The sequence below is a fragment of the Maylandia zebra genome, linkage group LG15 (genome assembly GCF_041146795.1).
Source record: "Maylandia zebra isolate NMK-2024a linkage group LG15, Mzebra_GT3a, whole genome shotgun sequence".
NCBI lineage: Eukaryota > Metazoa > Chordata > Actinopteri > Cichliformes > Cichlidae > Maylandia > Maylandia zebra.
Window position 1 is genome coordinate 22772501 of NC_135181.1, and position 23548 is coordinate 22796048.

At 40.2% G+C, this 23548-nt stretch overlaps 1 protein-coding gene across 1 annotated transcript in view; it reads left to right on the top strand.

The window, feature by feature from the left end:
* The window catches only part of galnt14 (UDP-N-acetyl-alpha-D-galactosamine:polypeptide N-acetylgalactosaminyltransferase 14 (GalNAc-T14)), a 238557-nt gene that overhangs the window by 43749 nt on the left and 171260 nt on the right, over positions 1–23548 (top strand). The window contains exon 2 of the mRNA XM_076874145.1: positions 2262–2431. Within this exon, the coding sequence (XP_076730260.1) occupies positions 2262–2431 (170 nt within the window). The remainder of the gene's footprint in view (positions 1–2261; positions 2432–23548) is intronic.

A 23548-nucleotide genomic window follows, 5' to 3' on the forward strand; every position in this document is an offset into this window, starting at 1 on the left:
TCCCACAGGTCTAGAGACCAGTTGATGACCCCCTGATGACCTCCAATTGCTATGGAAAAAATGTATAATCCCCAACTAGCTGGCAAGTGGTTGCTGGAAAGAGTGTACTGCACCAAACTCATAATGTACTCTCTGAGCGTTAGTGATACTTTCACTACTAATTACCAATTTGTGAGGCAAACCAGAAACTAGGAACGCTCCCCTTCAAAGTAAGTTGTGCCTTAGAATAGAATAGAATAAAATAGAATAGAAAGGCAGCACGGTGGCACGGTGGTTAGCACTGTTGCCGCACAGCAAGAAGGTCCTGAGTTCAATTCCACCATCAGGCCGGGGTCTTTCTGTGTGGAGTTTGCATGTTCTCCCTGTGTTTGCGTGGGTTCTCTCCGGGTACTCCGGCTTCCTCCCACCGTCCAAAGACATGCAGCTTGTGGGGATAGGTTAATTGGATAATCCAAATTGCCACTAGGTGTGAATGTGTGAATGAAAGTGAGTGCGAATGGTTGTCTGTCCCATGTGTTAGCCCTGCGACAGACTGGCAACCTGTCCAGGGTGTACCCCGCCTTTCGCCCTATGACAGCTGGGATAGGCTCCAGCGCCCCCCGCGACCCTGAAAAGGATAAGCGGATGGATGGAATAGAATTCAACTTTATTGTCATTGCACATGTCACAAGTACAAGGCAACGAAATGCCCTATTGCTTATTGAATGCAAACAGTTTGTTTCTAGTTTGTCACACTTTTCACAGTTTGCAGTGTTTGCCGCTCTGCACACCTCTGCACTGCATACCTGTGACCTTCCAGTAACCACTTGCCAACTGGTCGGGGAATGTAAATTTTTCCCTCGTGGCCGGTGGTTGCCTCACGGTTGCTGACAGGTGTCTTGGCCTGTGTGACTGGGGCCTCTCTTTTTCATGCAATACTGCATTGACACATTTAATTGATCATCATGCTGGATGACTGACTTGATGACTAATTGCCTCATTGATCTGTTGACTGGCTAACAAGCTACATCCAAACTGGGCTTTTCACAATGCTGGCAGCAGTGCAACAATGCAATAACATGCATGTGTGAAAAGCTGTTATTTAGAGGTGTATTTGGCTGATTTGTGCCCTTAAATGTCTGTAACAAGAAGAGGAAAAGTGGTGCGCCCCTTTTCCATGTTTGTTTGTTTGGATAGTTCAGATTTAGAGCATCACATAATGAAGAATTACAACATCAAAGTACAAACCAAACAAGCTGCCGAGAGACAAAAATGCAGCGTTTAGTCACAAAATAAGCAGGCAGCAAAGAGGATGAAAAACTGAAGCACGGCCTTCATCTTGTTAAATACCAAAAAGCAGGAACTGAAAAGCTCTCTGAATCTCCCTTAAATAAAATGACCCCTAAAAGCTCTTCAGATGCTTTTAAAAAGCCCTCTGCTGTGAGCAGCAAAGAACATGTGTGAATAAATCCAACGTTCACTAGTTCAAATGTTCTGATGACTGATAAAATAGAAAAAGATAACTGTGAACCTGATGCTTTTTTTTTTTAAGATTACATCACGTTGTTTCTTTTCTTATATGTCAAAGATGATTTTGAACACATGGTAGATCTTTTCATTGTGTTGACTGCCTCATGCATTTGCCCACTGCAAGCTAACTCGTTTCTACTGCACCATTGTTCAGGAACCAGAAATTGCCATTTTAATCACATGTGTCCGCTAATTAACATGTCAGACTAATACAATGCTGGACTCTCATTCACCAAAACTGAAGCACAGACTTGTTGGAAGGGCTGTACCACACGGCAACCATATTTATCACTAGCACACAGCTAGCAGCTACGCGTGTCAGTCGAAACACTCACTATTAAGCCTGAGGAAAATCCAACATGAGTGAGTTAAAAAACAAAGTTTAGTCCTAATGCAGTTATTAAAAAAGGAGTGATGGGCTCTAAAGACAAGACACATTTTTATGCCACATTAAAACACATTTTTTTCATGGTCTAAGTTGGATGTTTTAGCACGGGCACCTCAGGGGAATGACTCCCTTTTGCAGCCTGTCTCAAGTGACCGTTTGGCACTTCTTGTTGGCTTCATTTTCAGCACCTAGGCTGATATAACTGAAATAAAACAGAGCAAACTGATTTATTTAATATTTTGATTTAACAAACAGAAACTGCATCTTCTGTCTTCTGTTATACCGCATCAAATTTGATGAGAGTGCATTTCTCTTTTACATGTGATCATTAGTTCTCTTTTTAACAGCTTTGACTGATTTCCAGATTTCAGATGCAGAGTGGGAGGACATGTTGGAGGGCTTTGATGAGCGGAGTTACCTGAGCGCTCGGCGCTGGAAGCCCGGAGACGACCCGTACACTCTGTACGCTTTCAACCAGAGAGAGAGTGAACGCATCCCCAGTGATCGAGCCCTGAGAGACACTCGACACTACAGGTACAAAACCACAGAGTGCAGTATATAAAACGAACATGCACAAGTATAAATGACAACACACAGAGAAGTCTGACACAATACAACGTGTGTTGTGTTAAAGACGACAGACGAGCTTGAGAAAGTGCAGATTCTTTGTAGCAAAATGTTTCTGCAGCACCTGAAAGACAAACCTCTGGAGGAATCTATTTATTACAGGCAGACTCTACAGAGTTATGTATAAATCTATCACAAGTTTGCATCCCTGCATAAAAGGAGAGCTTATCACACAAAACAAACTCATGTTGCCTGCAGGCATAAACAAACACATCAACAAACACACAACAACACCACAGATCAGCTTTTAGTATTACAGGTATGTGTGCGCACATAAGCGCGCACGCACCGAATTAAAGCAGCAACTCCTGGAGTTCGTAATGAATCCCCTATCTGTACTAAAACAAATTTAGATTATGGAACCAACACGTTTTCATAGAGAAACCACCAAATTACAATCCGCCTGTCCGCTAAGAAATTAAATTAAACCAAAATAGAAATCCTCTTAGCAGAGCGCCGTCTTCCTCTGTTGGAAAGACGCTCAGCAGGAAGATAAGGAGCTTGCCGCATTGACAGCAGCTCCCTACTTGTATATTTCAGGAGATAAAAACTTCCAGGCACTTGTAGAAGGCGTTCAGAGGTCCAGTGTTGTTGGTTGAGATCGTGTGGGATACACAAACACGGCTTTTTTGCTGAGATTCTGTTTCTATTAGGCTTTCAACAACAAAGCCACGTCTTTGCATTGATATATAATTTTTTTCTTTTTACAATTTTTTTTTTGAGTTTTGTTTCCTGGGTTTTTCTCACCCGGCCATAATTGATGTGCCTAGAAAGTCTGGGAGCAAAGTTTATCCACCCGACGTAGTTTCTAATGATTAACCCACACACTGGGTGGTCTGTTTGCTCCTTGATTTCAAAGCAGAACCAGCATTGCATCTAGTTTGCAAACTTTCTCTCGTGCTAAAAAAATAGTGCAAAATCTCTTTCTGACTGACGGAAATAACATTAAGCGAAGAAAAAAAAGCCATGCCAATGTTGAATCTGTCTTCATTTTAGATCAAAACAGTAAGTACCAAACTGCAGTACCAAAAGTTTTTCAGGAGTCTCTAAGCGGCAGTGAGATGCACTGGATCCACCTGAGTTGTGCAATATATCTTAGATCTTTAATTAAATCAGGGAATAACAGAAGCTGTGGGAACATAAAATGAAAAATGGAGTGAAAAGGATTTTTTTAACAGTTTATATATAGATTTATAGGTTTTTGCTATGCCCCCCCCCCCCCCCCCCACCCCCTCTTTTTCCTAATTGACCTCAGTGACATGGAACTCTAATTATTGCTCCAGACCACATGGTCCCATAAATTAGACAGCATATCAGCTTCTTAGGTCCTTCTGTAAAATCAAGCCTTAGAAATCTCGGTGTCGTATTTGACAGCTCGATGTCGCTCGAGCAGCATTCTAAGCAGCTGGTCCGAAACTGTTTTTATCATTTACGGAATATTTCTAAACCCAGACTTTAGGGCCCTGCATGGTCAGGCTCCTCAATATTTATCTGACCTGCTGAAACCACATACATCTTCTCGGGCTTTAAGGTCATTAGATCAGAGACTGCTGGTGGTACCGCGCACTCGTTTTAAAACTCGTGGTGATCGGGCCTTTCAGACTGTGGCACCATGGTTGTGGAATTCTCTCCCACTGTCTCTTCGCTGCACGGACTCCATTGATTCTTTTAAGAAACAGCTGAAGACATTTGTATTTAGAAAAGCATTTGATTAATTTCTTCTTATGCTGTTTTATAGTTTTATTGTTTTACATTGTTTTATTTACTGTTATATTGTTTTTATATTCCCATTTCCTGTGTTGTAAAGCACTTTGTGATTTTTATCTGTGAAAAGCGCTATATAACTAAATTTTACTTCCTTCAAACATCGGGGAAAACTTACTTGATAATGGATAATGGATTTGAGTGTAGCTTTAGGTCATGCCCTTCTATGCATCCAGTTGACAAATGTTCAACATGCTACTTTCTTCAGACATTCGTTATGCTGTTTAAGCTCCTTCAGCTTGCTTAAAGTGTGTCTACAAGCTGCTTTGCAACCCATCTTCATCCCAGTTCTGTTCTCTTTGAGGGTTTTGGTGCTGCTCATGGAGGGGCGTTGATGTCCCATACCACAAAACATGATTACAGATCGCAATCCTTTTCATTTTTTTCATGATTTTTTTTACTAGTATATGTATAGTATATTACTTCATAGTATATGAAGTACATGTCCAGCTTGAACATCCGTTGTCCTGTTTTGCACATGTGTATGTGAGCCAGTGTTTGCTGTGTGATTAACCTCCTAAGACCCGAACTCTTCCACAGCATGCATTTTTAATTTCTCTTTGATATTTGGGCATATTGGGGCGCGATGAATGTAAAAACAAAGAATTTTTTACCTTATTTTTGTTTTTAAGAAAAATGAGAGCCACATATGAGGATATTCGTTTAAAATTTTGATAGAACAGTAGCAGTATAATGTCCTTGTAAGTGGATATCAGGCCCTTGTAGAGCAAAATTAAGTAGTTTGGTCTAAATTACCCAAAATGTGATGTCCACATATGTGGACCCCAGGTCCTAGGAGGTTAAAGGTTACAAGGCAGCTCATGGTGACCCAGCTCCCTAAGAGGAAGCTGCATGTGGGTGTTTGTTGGGTGACTGTTGGTTTTGGCAGTCGTGCTGAACATGGTCATGTCCTGATTGGTTGCTGCTGCTGTGGCTGATGGTGATGAGCACAGCAGGTTACAACTTCACAGACTATAATCTGTTAGCGTAGCCGGCATGTACATCACTGTGTGCGGATGTGTTTTGACGTGTGATGAGGAGATTGATGTCTGACTCAGTCATAGCTTGTCTGCTGCTTCCAACACTGACTGTGTGCGCGTGTGTGTCTGTGCACAAGTGTGAGTATTTCTGAGTGTTTATCCATATGTGCACGCTAATGTGCGTAAGTGCACATTGTGCCGATCGTTTGCATCATCTGCTGTGCTACCGGAGGAGGGAAATTCACTGTCGAGCTGACATAAGGCGACTGAGAAATGTGTGAGTTGTGTGTCTCATTGTGTGTGTGTGTTAGAAAAGTGAGAAGGATGTGTAGGAAGGGGGGACCAGGGATACGCTTACACATTAATCTGTTAGCAGGGAGGTAGGGGGCTGATGGTGCTCATTTATCTCATATAGGACAGCGAAGTGTGCGTGTCTGTCTGCACGCATGTGTGTGGATGGGGAGGGGGGTTGCTGTTATGTGATTATCTGTTAACTCAGTTACCTTGTAGCTGTAGATCACAGGAGCACTTGGCAGGGGAAAATGAAGGCGCCTCATCCTCTTTTAGGATTGGAAAGAAGAAGAAAAACTGCAGTAAAATCTTTGACTGTAGCTACTGAGGTATTCTTAGAAACACCTTCTTTTCTACTGCAGAGTCATGGAGGTACTTCCTACACCTTGGCAGGGTTCCCAAGAGGAACTATTTGGCTTAAATTAAAGGTGGTGTGAGGGCTGGTGGGAAGGAAATTGGATAAGACAAGACAAACGGATATGGGAATGATGCAGCTGGGAACTGCGTGCCGTGTTTGAATGTTAACCTTATCTTAGGTGTTTGATTCAATGCCAAATATTTTCTGTTCTCACCTTTCACAAAAATAAGCACAGGTTTAACAACTTGGAGGTTTTGATACCATGGTGATGTATGCTTGTTCCCATTACTTCTATGTGCAGAAATGTAAAAAAAAAAAAAAATCCAAAACAGACAAGAAAAGCATTTCCATTTTGTCTAGTGAACATATTTATATGTTCAGAAATATTTCTGCTTATGCTGAAAATCAGTGGCCCCATCTAAAGAAACCAAGTCCAAGGAAATTGACTGACAGGCCATCTCTCTAAAGAAGCAACTCAGCAATGAACCTTGAAAGCTAAATAGAAAGACACAAAACCAAGAAGAATTTTAGATTACCACTCTAAAGGAAAGCACCAGAAGCGAAAACACAGCAGGTTTAGTGAAGCTGCTTCAGGTCTGTTATTTTCCCAGTGGGGCAAGGATAAGCTAAAGATTAGAGAAGCAAGCTTTTGACCTGAAGATGCTAGGTTCCATATTGCCTGCAGGCTTGGAGAGATCAGGAATCTATAAGATCCGTAACCCCTGATGGTAAGACTGTGGCTGCGACCACAGAGATGAATGCAGTGCAGGTGGAAATTGTACGATTTCCGAGTTTGTGTATACAGGGGGTAAATGTGTCGGCAAGAGAGATGCAGTTGGTAAACTATAATAGATGATTACTTAATATATGATTGCAAGGTGATGGAGTGGTTAGCACTATTGCCTCACAGTGAAAAGGTCCTGGGTTAAAATCTGGGTGCTTGTAAGTACCCCACCTCTTACCCCGGTCCCAGCTGGTTGCAGCAAATGGTTGCTCCTCCCTGAGCCTGATTCTGGTGGAGTTTTCTTAATGGTAAAAGGATGTTTTTCCTTCCTGGTGTCACCAAGTGCTTGCTCAGATGCGGTCGTGTGATTGTTAGGGTTTTATCTCTATTATTGTAAGGTCTTTACCGCACAGGATAACGTGCCTTGAGGCAACAGTTGGTGTAATTTAGCATATATAAATAACATTGAACTGAAAAGTATTTTTGAGGTTGGGCTGCTTTCACCAACAATGCCAAAGCCTAGCACTGAAAACTAAGGCTACTCAATTAGCCCTAATCTTCAATTAACCGGAAGGCAAAAAGCACAGTGACAATTATTTCATGATCTTGAGTATTTAACATCATTAATTATGAACTCACTGAATTTATTAAAAACGTAATAAATGAAAAATGTGGTGGCTGATTCAGTTCAATCTTTGACCAAAGTCTGCCTTGGTAGAGCCACCTATACCTGCTGATCTCTTCAGCAGGATGTCTGCAGATGCAGACAGGGGCAACAAGAGGCCAAGGAAGCAGCTGACTTAGCCCAAGTTGACACCATTGCAACCATGAGCTTTTCATCCTCGAGGTTTAAAAAGGGAAGCTGTGTTCTTTATTTATAAGGTTTTTAGCAAAAACAAAAAAGAAAGAGGTCACAAAACAGTTGCAAAAGGGTAATTGTTTCATTCCTGTTATCTTATTTTCATAATCACTAAAAGCCAAAATTATAATTGAAATTAAAATCTGATTAAACAGCCAGCTCTACTGAAGGTAACTCTGGGCTACAGTGTGGTTAGTATATTTTATACATTAATTTTGCAGCTGTATGAATCTCACATTGATCCTCAAGCTGTTTGTTGTTTGTGTCTGTGCGTTGCAGAGTCACTGCATTAAGAACAGTGGTGTTCAGGTTGGTAGGGGGTCCAGAGAGGTGTGGAAAACAATTTCTTTTGAAGCAGTGTTTTGTATATTTATTTATTTGTATTTTTGAAGGGAAGGCAGGATGTCCAGATTGTTACTGCGTATGGGGGGAGTGCTTCTGTCTCTATCTTGTGTTTGACGGTGGAACAGTGGAGTGTATGCAAGAGGAAAGAAATGAGAAGAGAGCTACAAACAGCTTAAGCAAAGATAGGAAGATAGAAGAGAGAAGGTGATAAGAGAAAGAGGAGGAAGAAAAGTCAAGTGGAGATTAGGGAAGGGAGAGAAGGGGAAGTGGTAGAGGAGGAGACTATAGGGGAGATGGGGGGAGATGCCACAAGCTGCTGAGAGGAGAGATAATTGCCACATGCAGAGCTGAGGAAGCTGTGTATGTGTTGGGGTGTGTGTGCTTGTGTGCGTGTGTGTATAAACCACTCCACTTCAGTGCGCTGCTATTATCTTGGTGAACAGGGGAACCTCCCTCTGTCTGCTCTCCGGCAGACAGTCTATAAGCCCGACAGCCGCTTCGCTGCAGGGATTAGATCCAAGTAGGGAGACAATGGGCTGATACAGTACAGGGAGGAAACATGTCCTACAGTTATGCACAATAGGTTGATATGGCAACAGGAAGTGTGTAAGAAAAATGTTTTAATGCGTGAGTAGACAACAAAAAGTGATGTTCAGTGCAAGACAAGTTGTTAAAAAACAAACTTTTATGTATTGAAGAAATATCGAAAGCACTTTTATCAACATGCCATAGAGAGAAATATCATCTGTATATACTGTCTCACTATCTTCAAATGCAGAAAATATGCATAAATATATTTTACACATTTTGTTCCACTGACTTCACTTTTATACACTATTTGTCAAAACTATTCGCTCGTACGCCTTCACACTCATTTGAGCTGAAGTAGCATCCCATTCATAATTCATAGGGTTTAATATGATGCCGGCCCACCCTTTGCAGCTTTAACTCTTCTGGGAAGAGTTTAGGGGTGTGTTTATGGGAATTTTTGCCATTCTTCTAGGAGTAGTTTCGTGAGGTTAGACACTGATGTTGGACGAGAAAGCTTGACTTTCAGTCTCCACTCTAATTCATCCCAAAAGGGTTCTGTCGGGTTGAGGTCAGGATTTTCTGCAGGCCAGTAATGTTCTTCCACACCAAAGTTGCTTATCTATTTCCTTGTGGACCTTGCTTTTTACACTGGTGGGCAGTCATGTTGGAACAGGAAGGTTTCCATCCCCAAATTTTTCCCGCAAAGTTGAGAGTATGAAATTGTCCAAAATGTGTTGATATGCAAAGCATTAAGAGTAACTTTCACTGGAACTAAGGGGCCTGAAAAACAACCCCACACCATAATACCCCATCCAACTTTACATATTCATACAAGTACCGTTCTCCAACCGCTAAACCCAGAGTCATCCATCAGATTGCCAGATGGAGAAGCCATGAAGCTCTCTGCACACTGTTCTTGAGCTAATGTGAAGGGCACATGATGTTTGGAGGCCTGTAGTGGTTGAATCTGCAGAAAGCTGGCGACACCTGCGCACTATGCACCTCAGTATCCACTGAAAGTGGAACTGTGTGTGGAACTGTGGAATATTTATTAGTGAGGAAATTTCATGACTGGACATGCTGCACAGGTTCATGTTTTGTTTTTATTTATTTTATTTATTTGATTTTTTAACCAGTGTTTTTCTATATCACAGGAAGTATTTTTATTTCTTTTTTTTCTTTTCTTTTCTTTTCCTTTCTTTTTCTTTTTTTTTCATGCGTTTTAGGTTAAAAGACCTCACCATGTGGTTGAAAGAATGTTGGAAACATTGTTTGGCTGTCTGTTGAATATCCTTTCCTTTAGTTTCTCACATGGAGCAGCTTCCTTTAGATTTTTCGTACATGATCTTTTTATTAATTAGAACAAAAAATAGAAACACAAAATACCAAAGGGCTGATTGTTTGGAAATTAAGTTCAACATGCAGGCAACAAAAAGTGTCTGAAAGCATTTTGGATGCAGAAATGCTGCATTATACTTACATTGCAGTTTTGCTGTTAAACCATGACCATTTTTGACTATGGACACACTTTTACTGTTGCAAAGGTATTTTTTGGGTTTATTTTTGCACAAGACAAGATTTATTTAAGTATTTTAGGTCAAACTCCTGCACGTTTGCTTTATTTTGTTACCTGAAAATTTTAAAATACAGTATTATGACAAGCCCTCTGCTGTCTTGGAAGGAGTTACAGCCTCCTCTTTAAAAGGTCATCCTCCAACTCACCCATTTGGTCATTGCCCTCTTGTCTGTTATGTACTTGACACAAACCGTCTTTGGTGATTACTTTTTTGTTAGTTTATCTTCCTATTTCTATTATACTCATTTGTCTGTGCTGTCAGTTATCAGGCAAGGCCCTAGGGAGAAATAATGATATTAAAGTGGTTCCACAGTCAGCCACATTGAAGCTGGTGTAAAAACATTAAAAATGTGTAAAACTATCATCCTTTCTGTCCTCTGAAGCACATCTGAACAACACACACTGCGTAGCACACAATTTGTCATTTTCTTTGTTTTGCCTCAGTGGAAGATGTGATAACGCTCCAGTGTTTTGTTGTTACTGCTCCAAAATGGAGGCATCTCTCCTGCAACCAGACAGTGCTGCAGGGAGAAAAAACCCAACAGTCCATTCAGTCACTTACTAATTATTTGATTACATTTTGACCCTGTGATGCTCAAACACTTATTACTAACTAGATCATGCAGTCGTTCAGCACTGCCCTGCCTGTGCGTGTGAACGTGTGTGTTACATGTGCACACTGGCGTCAGTGTCCTTTCACACTCAGTCGGCTACTTAGTCATATTTCCATGAATCACAACAAGCAGCTAAACATTAATCACTGTATTAGCTCTGGTGCCTCCCACGCTAACACTTGTCATCCTTCTCAGATCACAAGCCTCGAAAATACACAAAGAAAAAATCCCTCTGAACTCTGACACTAAATGATTTTTATTATCTCTTGTCAGGCTTGCTTATTTGATTACCTGCTCTGGTGATGAATGATCAGAGTCTGGTATCAAAAGCAGATGGAAGAAACATAAAACAACCTCGAGGCTCACATTTTCTTTATATCGATGTTCTACGAAAATGCTCGGATGTGGAGAAAAAAAAATACAGGTCTGACCTCCAAAAAGTATAAACACCACCCACTGCATTACTTTATTTGCTTCTTCCCAGTAAGCACAGATTTGGTGATTTGTAACACATTAGATGTCTAGGCTTTTAAAGTGGAAGCACTTGACTATAATATCATCAGTCTTCTTGCAGACCTTCAAATAACCGCCTACTGGTTAGATTTATTGGTCATTCATGTAAGTCAGGTGGTGTGTCCATTGACAAAAAACTGAAGTTTTCTTGTTGATTGAATATTATCCTTTCAACCAATCAATCGAGTTTACAGAGGGTTGATGTTTTTGTTGTTGGCATGAGTTTTGCACTGGACAAATGTCCCTGCAATAATAGATACAGAGATAATGCAGAGACAAACACAACAATTATATGATCCCCCCCCCCCCCCCCCCAAGCTCTTTGGCGACTGTGGGAAGGAAAAACTCCCTGTTAACAGGAAGAAACCTCCAGCAGAACCAGGCTCAGGGAGGGGCGGCCATCTGCCGTGGCCGGTTGGGTGAGAGAAGGAAGGCAGGATGAAACACATTCTGTGGAGGAGATTAATAACAAGTACTTGTTATTTAAATTATTGTAATCATTAGGTTGCAAAGCAAAGTTACAGATGTTGTACATTTTATGCTGGGTAACAAAAAAAGTATAAAAGAATGAGTATATAGTTTATTTATAAAAACCTGATTTTCTTGATGAAATGTGGAGGATGAGTTCAGTAGCCGCACAGCCTGAGTGTGTTAAAAAGCGTGGTACTATGGTGATAAGTCCTTTTCCTACTCCTGGCTCCTTATCTTTCCATCTATGGTGTGTGTTTCTTGTATGGTTGTGTCCCAATACAGGGAGTGCAGAATTATTAGGCAAATGAGTATTTTGTCCACATCATCCTCTTCATGCATGTTGTCTTACTCCAAGCTGTATAGGCTCGAAAGCCTACTACCAATTAAGCATATTAGGTGATGTGCATCTCTGTAATGAGAAGGGGTGTGGTCTAATGACATCAACACCCTATATCAGGTGTGCATAATTATTAGGCAACGTCCTTTCCTTTGGCAAAATGGGTCAAAAGAAGGACTTGACAGGCTCAGAAAAGTCAAAAATAGTGAGATATCTTGCAGAGGGATGCAGCAGTCTCAAAATTGCAAAGCTTCTGAAGTGTGATCATCGAACAATCAAGCGTTTCATTCAAAATAGTCAACAGGGTCGCAAGAAGCGTGTGGAAAAACCAAGGCGCAAAATAACTGCCCATGAACTGAGAAAAGTCAAGCGTGCAGCTGCCAAGATGCCACTTGCCACCAGTTTGGCCATATTTCAGAGCTGCAACATCACTGGAGTGCCCAAAAGCACAAGGTGTGCAATACTCAGAGACATGGCCAAGGTAAGAAAGGCTGAAAGACGACCACCACTGAACAAGACACACAAGCTGAAACGTCAAGACTGGGCCAAGAAATATCTCAAGACTGGTTTTTCTAAGGTTTTATGGACTGATGAAATGAGAGTGAGTCTTGATGGGCCAGATGGATGGGCCCGTGGCTGGATTGGTAAAGGGCAGAGAGCTCCAGTCCGACTCAGACGCCAGCAAGGTGGAGGTGGAGTACTGGTTTGGGCTGGTATCATCAAAGATGAGCTTGTGGGGCCTTTTCGGGTTGAGGATGGAGTCAAGCTCAACTCCCAGTCCTACTGCCAGTTTCTGGAAGACCCCTTCTTCAAGCAGTGGTACAGGAAGAAGTCTGCATCCTTCAAGAAAAACATGATTTTCATGCAGGACAATGCTCCATCACACGCGTCCAAGTACTCCACAGTGTGGCTGGCAAGAAAGGGTATAAAGAAGAAAAACTAATGACATGGCCACCTTGTTCACCTGATCTGAACCCCATTGAGAACCTGTGGTCCATCATCAAATGTGAGATTTACAAGGAGGGAAAACAGTACACCTCTCTGAACAGTGTCTGGGAGGCTGTGGTTGCTGCTGCACGCAATGTTGATGGTGAACAGATCAAAACACTGACAGAATCCATGGATGGCAGGCTTTTGAGTGTCCTTGCAAAGAAAGGTGGCTATATTGGTCGCTGATTTGTTTTTGTTTTGTTTTTGAATGTCAGAAATGTATATTTGTGAATGTGGAGATGTTATATTGGTTTCACTGGTGAAAATAAATAATTGAAATGGGTATATATTTGTTTTTTGTTAAGTTGCCTAATAACTATGCACAGTAATAGTCACCTGCACACACAGATATCCCCCTAAAATAGCTAAAACTAAAAACAAACTAAAAACTACTTCCAAAAACATTCAGCTTTGATATTAATGAGTTTTTTGGGTTCATTGAGAACATGGTTGTTGTTCAATAATAAAATTATTCCTCAAAAATACAACTTGCCTAATAATTCTGCACTCCCTGTAACATTACATGTTTCCAAAGGGTTCTGATCATTTCACATGTTTCTGTGAGATCATCCACTGACGGTTGTGTGGTGGTGATGTAGATTTGTTTCTGTTCATCAGTCTTAGTCAAATAAACCAGATTGCATCCAAAGTCTACCTATTTTTTTGCTCACTGTGTGCAGCATTGCAATTCTAGGAATCATGGCTTCAAACGAAAGCGTCTGAAGCCCACTTGTTATTCTGAGCAAAGATGAGTTCTCTCAATATCGAATCCTGGCTCAGTTACAGGTTTTGAGGGGGCAGTTCATAGCACTCTCAAACACTTCATGGCAACTGGATCAGTTGTACCCAAAGCACGATCGGGCAAACTAAAAGACCTTGCACTATCAGAGGATCAATAACACAAACATTGTTCACTAAGATACAAAAAAAATCACCTTCATCTCAGAAAAAAGATTTACTAAATAAAGAATGGAAGAACTTTGATGGTTTAATAATGAGGAATAATTGATATAAATGTTAGATTTCATTTGCAAGAGATTCGCAATTTGCATAATTTTATTGTATATTAAATTATATATGCAAAGACATGCAGTTAGTGGGGTTAGGTTTCTGGATTGGTGCAAAAGGTACCCCGCCTCTCACCCTTTGTCACCTAGGAAGGCTCCAACCCCCTTCTGACCCTGAATTGGATAAGCGGGAGGAGGGATGGATGGAATAAGTTATATTCATAACGATATTATATTTTATTAACTGTAACTCTGTGTTATAGTCACTGAGTTATTATTCTTCATTAGAAATATAATATTGTTTCTTTCATCATTAGAAATATCTACACAACATTTTTTTCCCCCCTAATGTTAGGCTTTAAGTAGCAAAGATGCTAATATGCACCACATGTTTTAAAGTACTTTGAGGCAGGTTCCTGTGTCCTCCAATGTTCCCAGTTTATCCTGAATTCCAGTCCAGGATGTTCCCCAGTCAAAAAACACCAGTGGTTCCTCTTAAGTGTGCCACTGTTTACACTGGGTCTAACGAACAGCACAAACCACAGCAGAAAGCTCTCTGTGAGGCGAGGAAATCCCCTTGCTGTATTGTGGGTAATCTGCTGATGTGGAACCTGAGCTGCGAAGCACCCCGGTGCTCTACAACAGCGCAGAGTGACAGTGATGCTAAGCAGCTTTACCACAGCTAGCGTCTCAGCTAACCGTCCTGCTCTGTCTCTGAGATGAATGTGTGTCGAAACAATCACCGAGCAGACGACATTACAAGTGTATCTGCTCTGATACCTGATTAGATTTGTTTGACTTTTCTTTAGCCTCTGTGCTTTTGGATTCTGCCCTTTTTTTTTTTATCCCAGCTGCTGCTTTTCTTTGGCATCTTTTGCTCTGTTGATGAGTGCAGAGAATTACGGGGATTTACATTATGAGAAAAATACGCTGCATGTTTGAAACATGAGGCAGAGCTGCGCCTTGAAATAGACTGATGGTGGATTTGAGTGAAGCTCTGATGTCTCATTGATTTCACCTCTTAAATCCACTTTTCAGCTGTGAAGGTGAGATGCAGAAGAAGAAGAGGAAGCAGATTAAAAAGTTTTTAAGTCCTCGTATATTTTGGGCATGAATGGTAAAATGTAAAAAGCCGCCCGGTCTGAAACACACAGTGGCTGGTGTTGTGTTTTGCACTGCTGCATCTATTGTGTTATTTTAGTGTTTCATGTCTCTCAGATAAAGCAAGCTGAAGAAAAGTGTTGTAGCTATAAAAGTGCTGCGTAAATCTCATCACAACACTACAAGTTAAGCCAAAACTGATTATATCTTCTGAACCCCCAAACCCATCTGGAGGTTTGGAAGATTATAAACAGGAAGAAGGGAAATCATTACTAAAAGATTAATTGCGATTATGCAATAAAAAAAATAACTCTTTCCTTTTGGGCTAGGTTAATTAAATTGCTTGTTGTGCAGCACTGTTTTTGGGTTTAATTGTGCCATAGAAATAAACTGACTTGACAAATTTACTTGATTTAAGTCAACCAATGGGGGATGCAAGGAAGTATACCTTTGTTTTAGGTCATTTGATTCCCAATCATTGGTAGTAGATTACAGTGGGTCCAGAATTTGTGGGAGTACGTTTGGATACATATGCTTTTCATATCAGGTACAAATGGTTTGTTTTCAGTTCTCAAACTTGTCAGACTCTTTGGTTGGTTCTCACAAAAGAACAAAAAAGAACCGTAATTACCCGTGAAACACACACACACACTGATGGAGGCAGTTCTATGCATGTGCATAGAGCTTTCTTTGAGCTTAAAAAAAGGATTACATAGAATGTGATCTTTTTGGCTATTCCTCCTTAACCCAAGCGCAGAAATACACAAGGGTGAGCCAGAGGATCAAGCTGAGTGACAGTTTGATTGAGCTTTTATACAGGTGCAGTGCTTGATTGGAACACAGGAGTCAGGCACTGGTCAATTCAGCCATGGTGGAAGGCTAGATGAAGGATAGACAATGAAAATGATGAGCTCAGCAGGAGCTAAATGGAGGAACCAATCAGGAATAGGGTCTTATACATAATTAATTTGCGTGCAAGATAAAATAGTTCATCACGCTGTGAGGGGTTGGAACATAATGACCTAGGACTGGAAGAGATCTCAACACTCTGGCTGATCTGTAGATGGAAAAATGAAAACCTGACGACAGGATCGCATCGATAAATGTACAGTTCAGCCTGGCCTTCTTGTGACCTGCACACCAGTGTAACCAATCAGTATTAAAAACAAATTAATTTAATTTCATGCTCTGAAATATGGTAATTATGATATTATTTGATAGTTAACTGCAGAATTTATGTAATATCTACCTACACAATGTGAATGGGGCCACATAATGGCACAGTGTGTGTGTGTGTTTGTGGATTTGTGTGTGTCACAGGGGTTGCGGCAATCATCGATTGGTCCAGTCACGTATTGATCCATCTTCATCGATTGGCTGGTGTAAGTGCCTGTCAACCATCCTGTCACTGCCACTCCTCACATGAAGGATTGCTGTTACATCCACTACTTGTCGTCCTCCTGTGCTGAGCATGTGTGTGTGTGTATTACTCTTGTGCTGTGCAGCTCCTTTTCTCTTCTTTTTCTGATCATTTTCTCCTCTCCTTACCTTCTCCATCTCCTTCCCCCCTTTTACTTCTCTCCGCCATTTTCTCTCATTTCTGCTTCAGGCCATATCTAAATTGAGCTGGACCCAGAGAACAGTCAATACTGCCTGATCCCTGCAGATGTGTGTTCTGTGTGTGTTGGGTTTTTTAAATTTTAAAGTAAAAGATGGACGGAAAAAAGGAGAAGAAAATGGAGGCATAGAGTGTGTTTGACAGTTCAACACAGAACCTCATGGGGTGCACAGTACATGCATCCAGAGGGGGTGTAAGGATCTTAACTTCGGGTCAGAAATCTTTTTGAATATTACCTGATAACTGCACCATTTCCCAGTCATTAAGTGTACAATTAATATATGAATTAGAGGACTGGTATTTATATAGAGCTTTGTTTTTAGAGCTCGTTTATTCTAGTTGCATTCACCCATTCACACATGCGCACTTTAAGGACTCACACACACACACAGACCGATGGAAACATTAGGGGTAATTTCGGGTTCAGTATTTTGCCCGAGGACACTTTGACATGCAGACAAGCAGAGATGGAGATCAAACCACTGACCTTTCAACTAATGGATGACCTCGTAAGCCCCTTCAAAGACTAATGTGAACCACTGTGCTCTGCCATAAGATTCAGTACACAGCTAAATATTACATTATACTCATTTGAGGTTTAGTCTACACTATTCCTACTTTTTCTTCCTACCAATTCTGCTGATTCTTGACTAATTATGGATTTCTTCATCCAGAATTTTAAATCTGTATTCCTTTTGACTGCATGAAACTAAATATAAACTAAACCATGAGTAAAAATGTGATGGTACCTGATACGTTGGCAAATAATGTCCAAAATAGGCGCTGACTAGTCACATTGGCCAAACAAGGTCAATGTCTAATTGTGTGTCAGTTCTAACATCCCAGCAAGAGTGCACTGAGTGCAAGAAAGAGCTGTTTTATGTGCAACTTTTTAAGTGGCTGTTCTGCAGAGGTAGGTTGTTTTATCATTTTACACTGTTGGCAACATACATCCCACATTGGTCTTGAGTAGGGCAGATAAGAGTGTAAAGATATGTAACATTTAACTTCCCAGATATCTTAGTAGGAAACATAGAAGTGCTATTTCAACAGCACATCTCTGTTCTTCTGCATAATAAAGAAATGCTGCTGTAAGAAATCTATCGCCACAACAGTTTGGGCATAAGTTGTAAGAAATATGTAAAATTACAGAGAAAGCTCTGGTAGCTCATAGCTCAGACTCTAATGTAATCATAAAACAACGTTTTTGTTAATTCACACAAATGTACTAATTTTTGTTATTACGCCAAACCCCCCCAAACCCCCCGGATATTTCTATAATAATGAAAAAAAGGAATGTTTTTGTCACTTAAATGTTTATGCGTTACTTTGGTGCAGTGGGAATGGCCATGAGGAAACTCTTTATGAGAAGGAAAGATGTCCTGAAAATAGAACACAAGATTTATATTTATCATAACTGTCCAGTCGGCCAGGTTCAAGTGTTTGCCGGGTTGCTTTTGGTTCCTGGGGCTTATGTTTGACACCCCTGCTTTACATAGTAATGCATTTGTTATAACAACTTTTCAAGGTGAAGTGCAGCATATTTGTTGTTGTCAAAAGTACCTATAGTTTAAGCATGGCCAGATATTAGTTACAGCCTTTTGTCATTCCTTTGTTATGTTTCAGACTGGTGATGAGTCTGAAATGCTCAAAACCAAAATTAATAGTTAAACAGTAACTTTGTATTAGAAAGCTCACTGCTCTATTCAGGTATTTGACCGTATTCATTATAATTCGGCACAAAAGCAGAAAATATTATAATGAAGGACAACTGAGCAGATTTTCTTCTTCGTAGGTCACGTTTTTATTATTTTATCATTATCAGAATAGTTATTAATTATTTCATGCAGTAGCTGAAATGTGGCTGTAAAGTTCTTTCGGTTGAAAATCCATGTTCTGCTTGCCTGGACTCGTGCAGTGCGAGGAAATTGTTGATGATCTTACAAACAGCTGGATGCAGCTTCACGCCGAAGCCCTCCAACATCATCTCCATGCACGGGCACACACAGACACACAAAGACCAAAACCTGTGCACAGTCGCACACAAAAGCACCATCAGTCACCCCTGCTGAGCTGTTGATAATTACAAGTAAAACTCTGCAGTAAACACCCACCTACACACACACGCGAGTTGAGAAGGAGTTTTATTGCAGTTTGGAGCTGCTGGGCCTCTGTTCTCTAAGCAGCATGCAGAGTTCACTAATAACTTTCAGCAGAGATGGAAAAAATAAAGCAAGCATGCAGAGGCTGATGGACAGATTAAACACATACATCATAAACATGCATCAACTAATGAGCGAGTTAGGGATTGAATGAGCAAATAATTGAGTGAAGCGATTAACAAGATCAGATGAATAATTAACAAATGAACAGGGGAGAGGGAGAAGTAAACAACAGGAAAATGAACACAGGTGACGGAGCAGACGCCCGAGTGCACGAAACGTTGAACTAATCAGATTCTCAAAAGCGTCAGACTTCCAACACCTTTCAATTCTCACACTGCTGTGCTGGGGTGCGCTGAAACGAGATGAAACAGCTGGCAACGAGCAAGCCGCGCCTCCACAGAAATCAACCCCATAGGTTTCTACAAGCTGTTACTCCAACCTGTAGTGATATTTTTAAATGAAGTGACTTCTAGCTGCCACATGTAAAATGTATTGTAACCTTTAAAGCTCCTACTTCAGAGTCATAGTGTGTGACGAGGATCTAATGAACATCAAGTTTGATGCATCTGGACTGTAAATTCAAATTCAAATTCAAATTTGGGACCTGGTATACACAGCCACTGTTTCTTCCTCTTTCTTGGCAAACTCATAACAGCCGGAGGATACATCACCCAAGCAAGGCGTTCTATTGCCAATTTAGCTTAACTTGGGATTTCAAAAACAAAGTTTTCTTCAATAATTTCATAAAAACTACTTATTCTTCCTCCTAAACAATAAAAATATAACCAACAATTAATAACAAGGAGATAATGAATCCAAACAATTGTCTCAGGGCATGAAGTGGTCTGCTTTTCAGTTAACACCAAGACAAAATTATTCACTAATTACTGAATATCCAAAAAAACTGAAACAAGACAGTGTGCATTTCATTGCTTTGTCGTGGTAGTTTTTTTTCAGCATGTTAGAATAAATGAATAACATTTCTTGCAGCTTTTACACAAAACAACCTTGATTCAAAACCTACAGGCCTCACTTGACCTCTGTGCTTATATACACCTGCACCAGGAAACCAACAGGTGACCCTCTCCAAGTCGAGGTCAGCTGAGTTGTTATCGCTGAGTTGAGCCAGCTGTCTGAGACCTCGAATGCTAACAAGTGCTCCTTCCTCCTCATAAGCTCACTTCTGTTTAACTTGCACACAGAGGCTGCACAGCGTAGAAGAACACACACATAGGCATACTTACAAAGTTTATGTATCCAAACATGCACAAGTAACATGCATGTAAAGTCACACTCAAACATGCACACAAAATGCAGACAAACACACAACACAGATTTTTCACTTGGCTCGATTGTAATGATTACAGCATTTCAGCCTGAATTTCTTTCCTCCTTCTGGCTTTTGTCGAACAACTGCAATATGTTCCAGCTCAGCATGATGAAGTGTGCAGAGACAAGCCTGAAGCCACACACACACACACACACACACACACACACACACACACACACACACACACACACACACACACACACACACACACACACACAATCTCTCTCTACTTTTTTTTTTGAAGCAGCCTAAGTAGGACTACCGTTAAATAACCTATTAAATTAAACTTTTGTATAGCTCCCCAAAGTGTATTTTTCATATGTGCTAAATTTTTTATAGCTCAAATCCCAAATTCTGTATAAGGGACCTAAAAATTTTTTTTAGCATGAATGCAGTTTTAGTGAGAATTGTATAATTTCTTATCGTGTATAAAATGCAGGGATGATGCTCTTTAAATTAGGTTTATAACTCTCAGAGCCACACAAATGTACTGTTTGCCTTCTGATTATAAATAGAGTGCACTGAGGCCTGTGAGACAGGTGTGTAGAAGAGGGAACTGCTAGTGAAAAAAGTTCCACTTCTACATACCAGCAGCAAAACATTTTTAAAAGGTTTCACCCTGCGATGACAACAGAATTCGCCTGAAACATGTTCAAGATTTTTACTTTTCTGAGCTCAGATTTATAAGACACATGGAGCCCTAAGCTATATATGGCCCCAGTAATCACCAGTTTATGCCTCAGAACTGCTCAAGGCAAAGATAGTCTGTGCACTAAGTACACACAGTATACTAAATATACCGTACATGCACATTATGCACAATGTACACACAGATATAAAGAAAAAAAAGAAGAAGAAACAACTCTTTAAACATTAAGTGATTAAATAAACTAACAAAGCACAGAGGGTGAACGTACAGGGAGGGAGCGGGTGTGTTTTCCTTGTTTGAAGTGATCAATAATGACAGCTAGAAGTACCCAGAATGCAGATGGATCATCGTGGCCTCTAACGTCGGAGGTCGACCGTTCATCAGCTCAAATCGAGCGTGATGAAATATATCGCTGTTCTAGCCGAGTGAAACATCGCCTCACGTTACATTACATTTAGCTGACTGGCTTTTAAGTGACTCGCTCGAGCGTGAAGACTTTGTCAAACACAAGTTAACACCCACACAAGGATGTTGAAACAAATACAGCAGGCTCCCAGTTGTGTTGTTACTTGTTAAGCATCAGGAACTTAGTAGGTGCTCTTGTTTTTTTTAAGCAGAAAAAGGCTTTACATGGCTCTAGAGAAAGGATTTCAGGGGTCACAGGTAAAACATAAAGTCGATTGAACTCTTGAACACAACAGGCTTTGAAAACAGTAAGAACTGGGTTTATTTAGACAGTTTAGTTCAAGGGGGCGGGGTTAGGTTTGGGTGATTTTCTTCTATTGAACTTCACTTGAAGGTATATCAGTAACAATCTGATATAATCTGCATTAGAAAAAGAGACTGTCTGAATTGTTATTTATAACAAAAAGAGAGATTTGTTTTCATTGGAGCTTAACAAATTTGTGTATTCTACCAAGATCCAAAATGAGTTGCATTGTGATCATTTGATATTGAGTGTATATTTGTAGATTTCAGGTACCATGTTTAAACTAAAAATTCGATGAATGAATCACAGTTTGGACTGAAAAAATATAGACAGAGTAGAATGAGGGTCAAGATTTGAGGCCTGGGCTTTTACTCTACAGCCACATTGAGGGGCTGATCATTTTCAGTCAGAGGCAGACGGTTCAGGACTGTTTGGCAGGCAGATAGGAGGCTCTCTGGCACATGGCTGTCCGCCTCCAATTTGATCCATTCAGAAGCTCTGAGATCATGAATCACACTCTAACCACAGAGCTGACCAGCAGACGGCACTTTTACCTTGATATATGATACAGTTTTTGCCCACAGAGATACTTCGGGCAGGTACACAAGCTTTGGAAGGCAGACGGTTTGTGCACAAAAAGGCAATATGTTAAAAACTGATTGTTGGTCGTCACATTGTGAGACTGTTGTTTTTCCCAGCATGCTCCTGGGTTCCTATAACCGGGCACTGTTATCAAATAAGGTTTTTTGGGGCACTTTTATCTTAGAAGAATGTTTTCCCATTCCAAAAGAGTAAGAAAAATATCATTTAAATGGTTTCTGGTGATTATATACAGTATTTGTAAATCGACATGTATGTATAACAAGCAAAAAAATTGTCTCTGCAGGAATATTTATATATGAAAACACAAAGCAGAGATTAGTATTGCCTTTTACAAGGAATTACTTCTGCTTACAATTACTTTATTAATGTTTTTATGTAACACTAATCCCACCCAGAACTGCATCGTCATTTAATCCCATTTGGTCCGACATGGTGATTACCACAATTACCAAAGTCCATCTGGATAAAGAGAAAAGAAAAAAAATACAGCTCCACTAGAAGTGTGTAGATTAGATCACATCAGATTAGTGGCAATAACTTCAATACTGTGCAAGTATTCAGATATAATCTGATAATGAAATGTATGTTTTTCCCTAAATTAAAATTTTTTGCAACAGTGATCATAAAACCCCCCAATTTCATCCATTGTATAAAGATCATCCTTTTTTAATCTATCTTTAGAAAAACAAATATATTTACATGAAAAATGTACTTCAAAAATTCAAAGCATGAGCAGAATTGCTGAAATGACCACTTTGAACCATACAAGGCAAACCTATTTAACTTTAAAATTTTACACTACTTTAATTAAAATGTGTTAATGGGAATAAACATAATGTGTCACACGTGAGCAGTTATTCCCACACAACTGGTTTATCTCAAATATGGCGCCTTCTCATTATTTTTGACTCACTATTTGTTAGAGAAGCGATATTAGCAGTGACTTCTTCCACAGAAAGAAAGCAACAGTATGAGGACCTGTGCAGTCAGCGTGGTTAGACTAGCAGCCCACTTTACTCATGGTTTCACATCTTTGCTAATCTTATACAAAGGTAAATAAAAACATAACCTGAGCAACAGTAAACATAATAAACATAGACCAGCTCATAATGGACAGCAAAACCAGGGAATATAGGGTCCATGTTCAAATGTGGATTAACATGTATAAATGTATATAGCTGGATCATATTGTTGATAATTTCACAAAAATTTGTAGAGCTGATGCTTCGATTGGTTATCACAGAAGCATAACCACAAAGTCAGACCTACTCGTGAGCAAAATGATAAATCTGGCATCCTCCAACCAGGAACAGGTTGAGAATGATGCTCCGATAATAAGAAAGGTATGTCAAGAGGGGAAGATCAAGATTGTCAAGAGGTAATTATGTGTACCATGAACGCTGGCAAATGGATGTTGTTTTAGTTGTAACAATGTTTGTCCATTCCAAATATGATCTTATCATTTATATGCTCTTATCGTCTATTCATT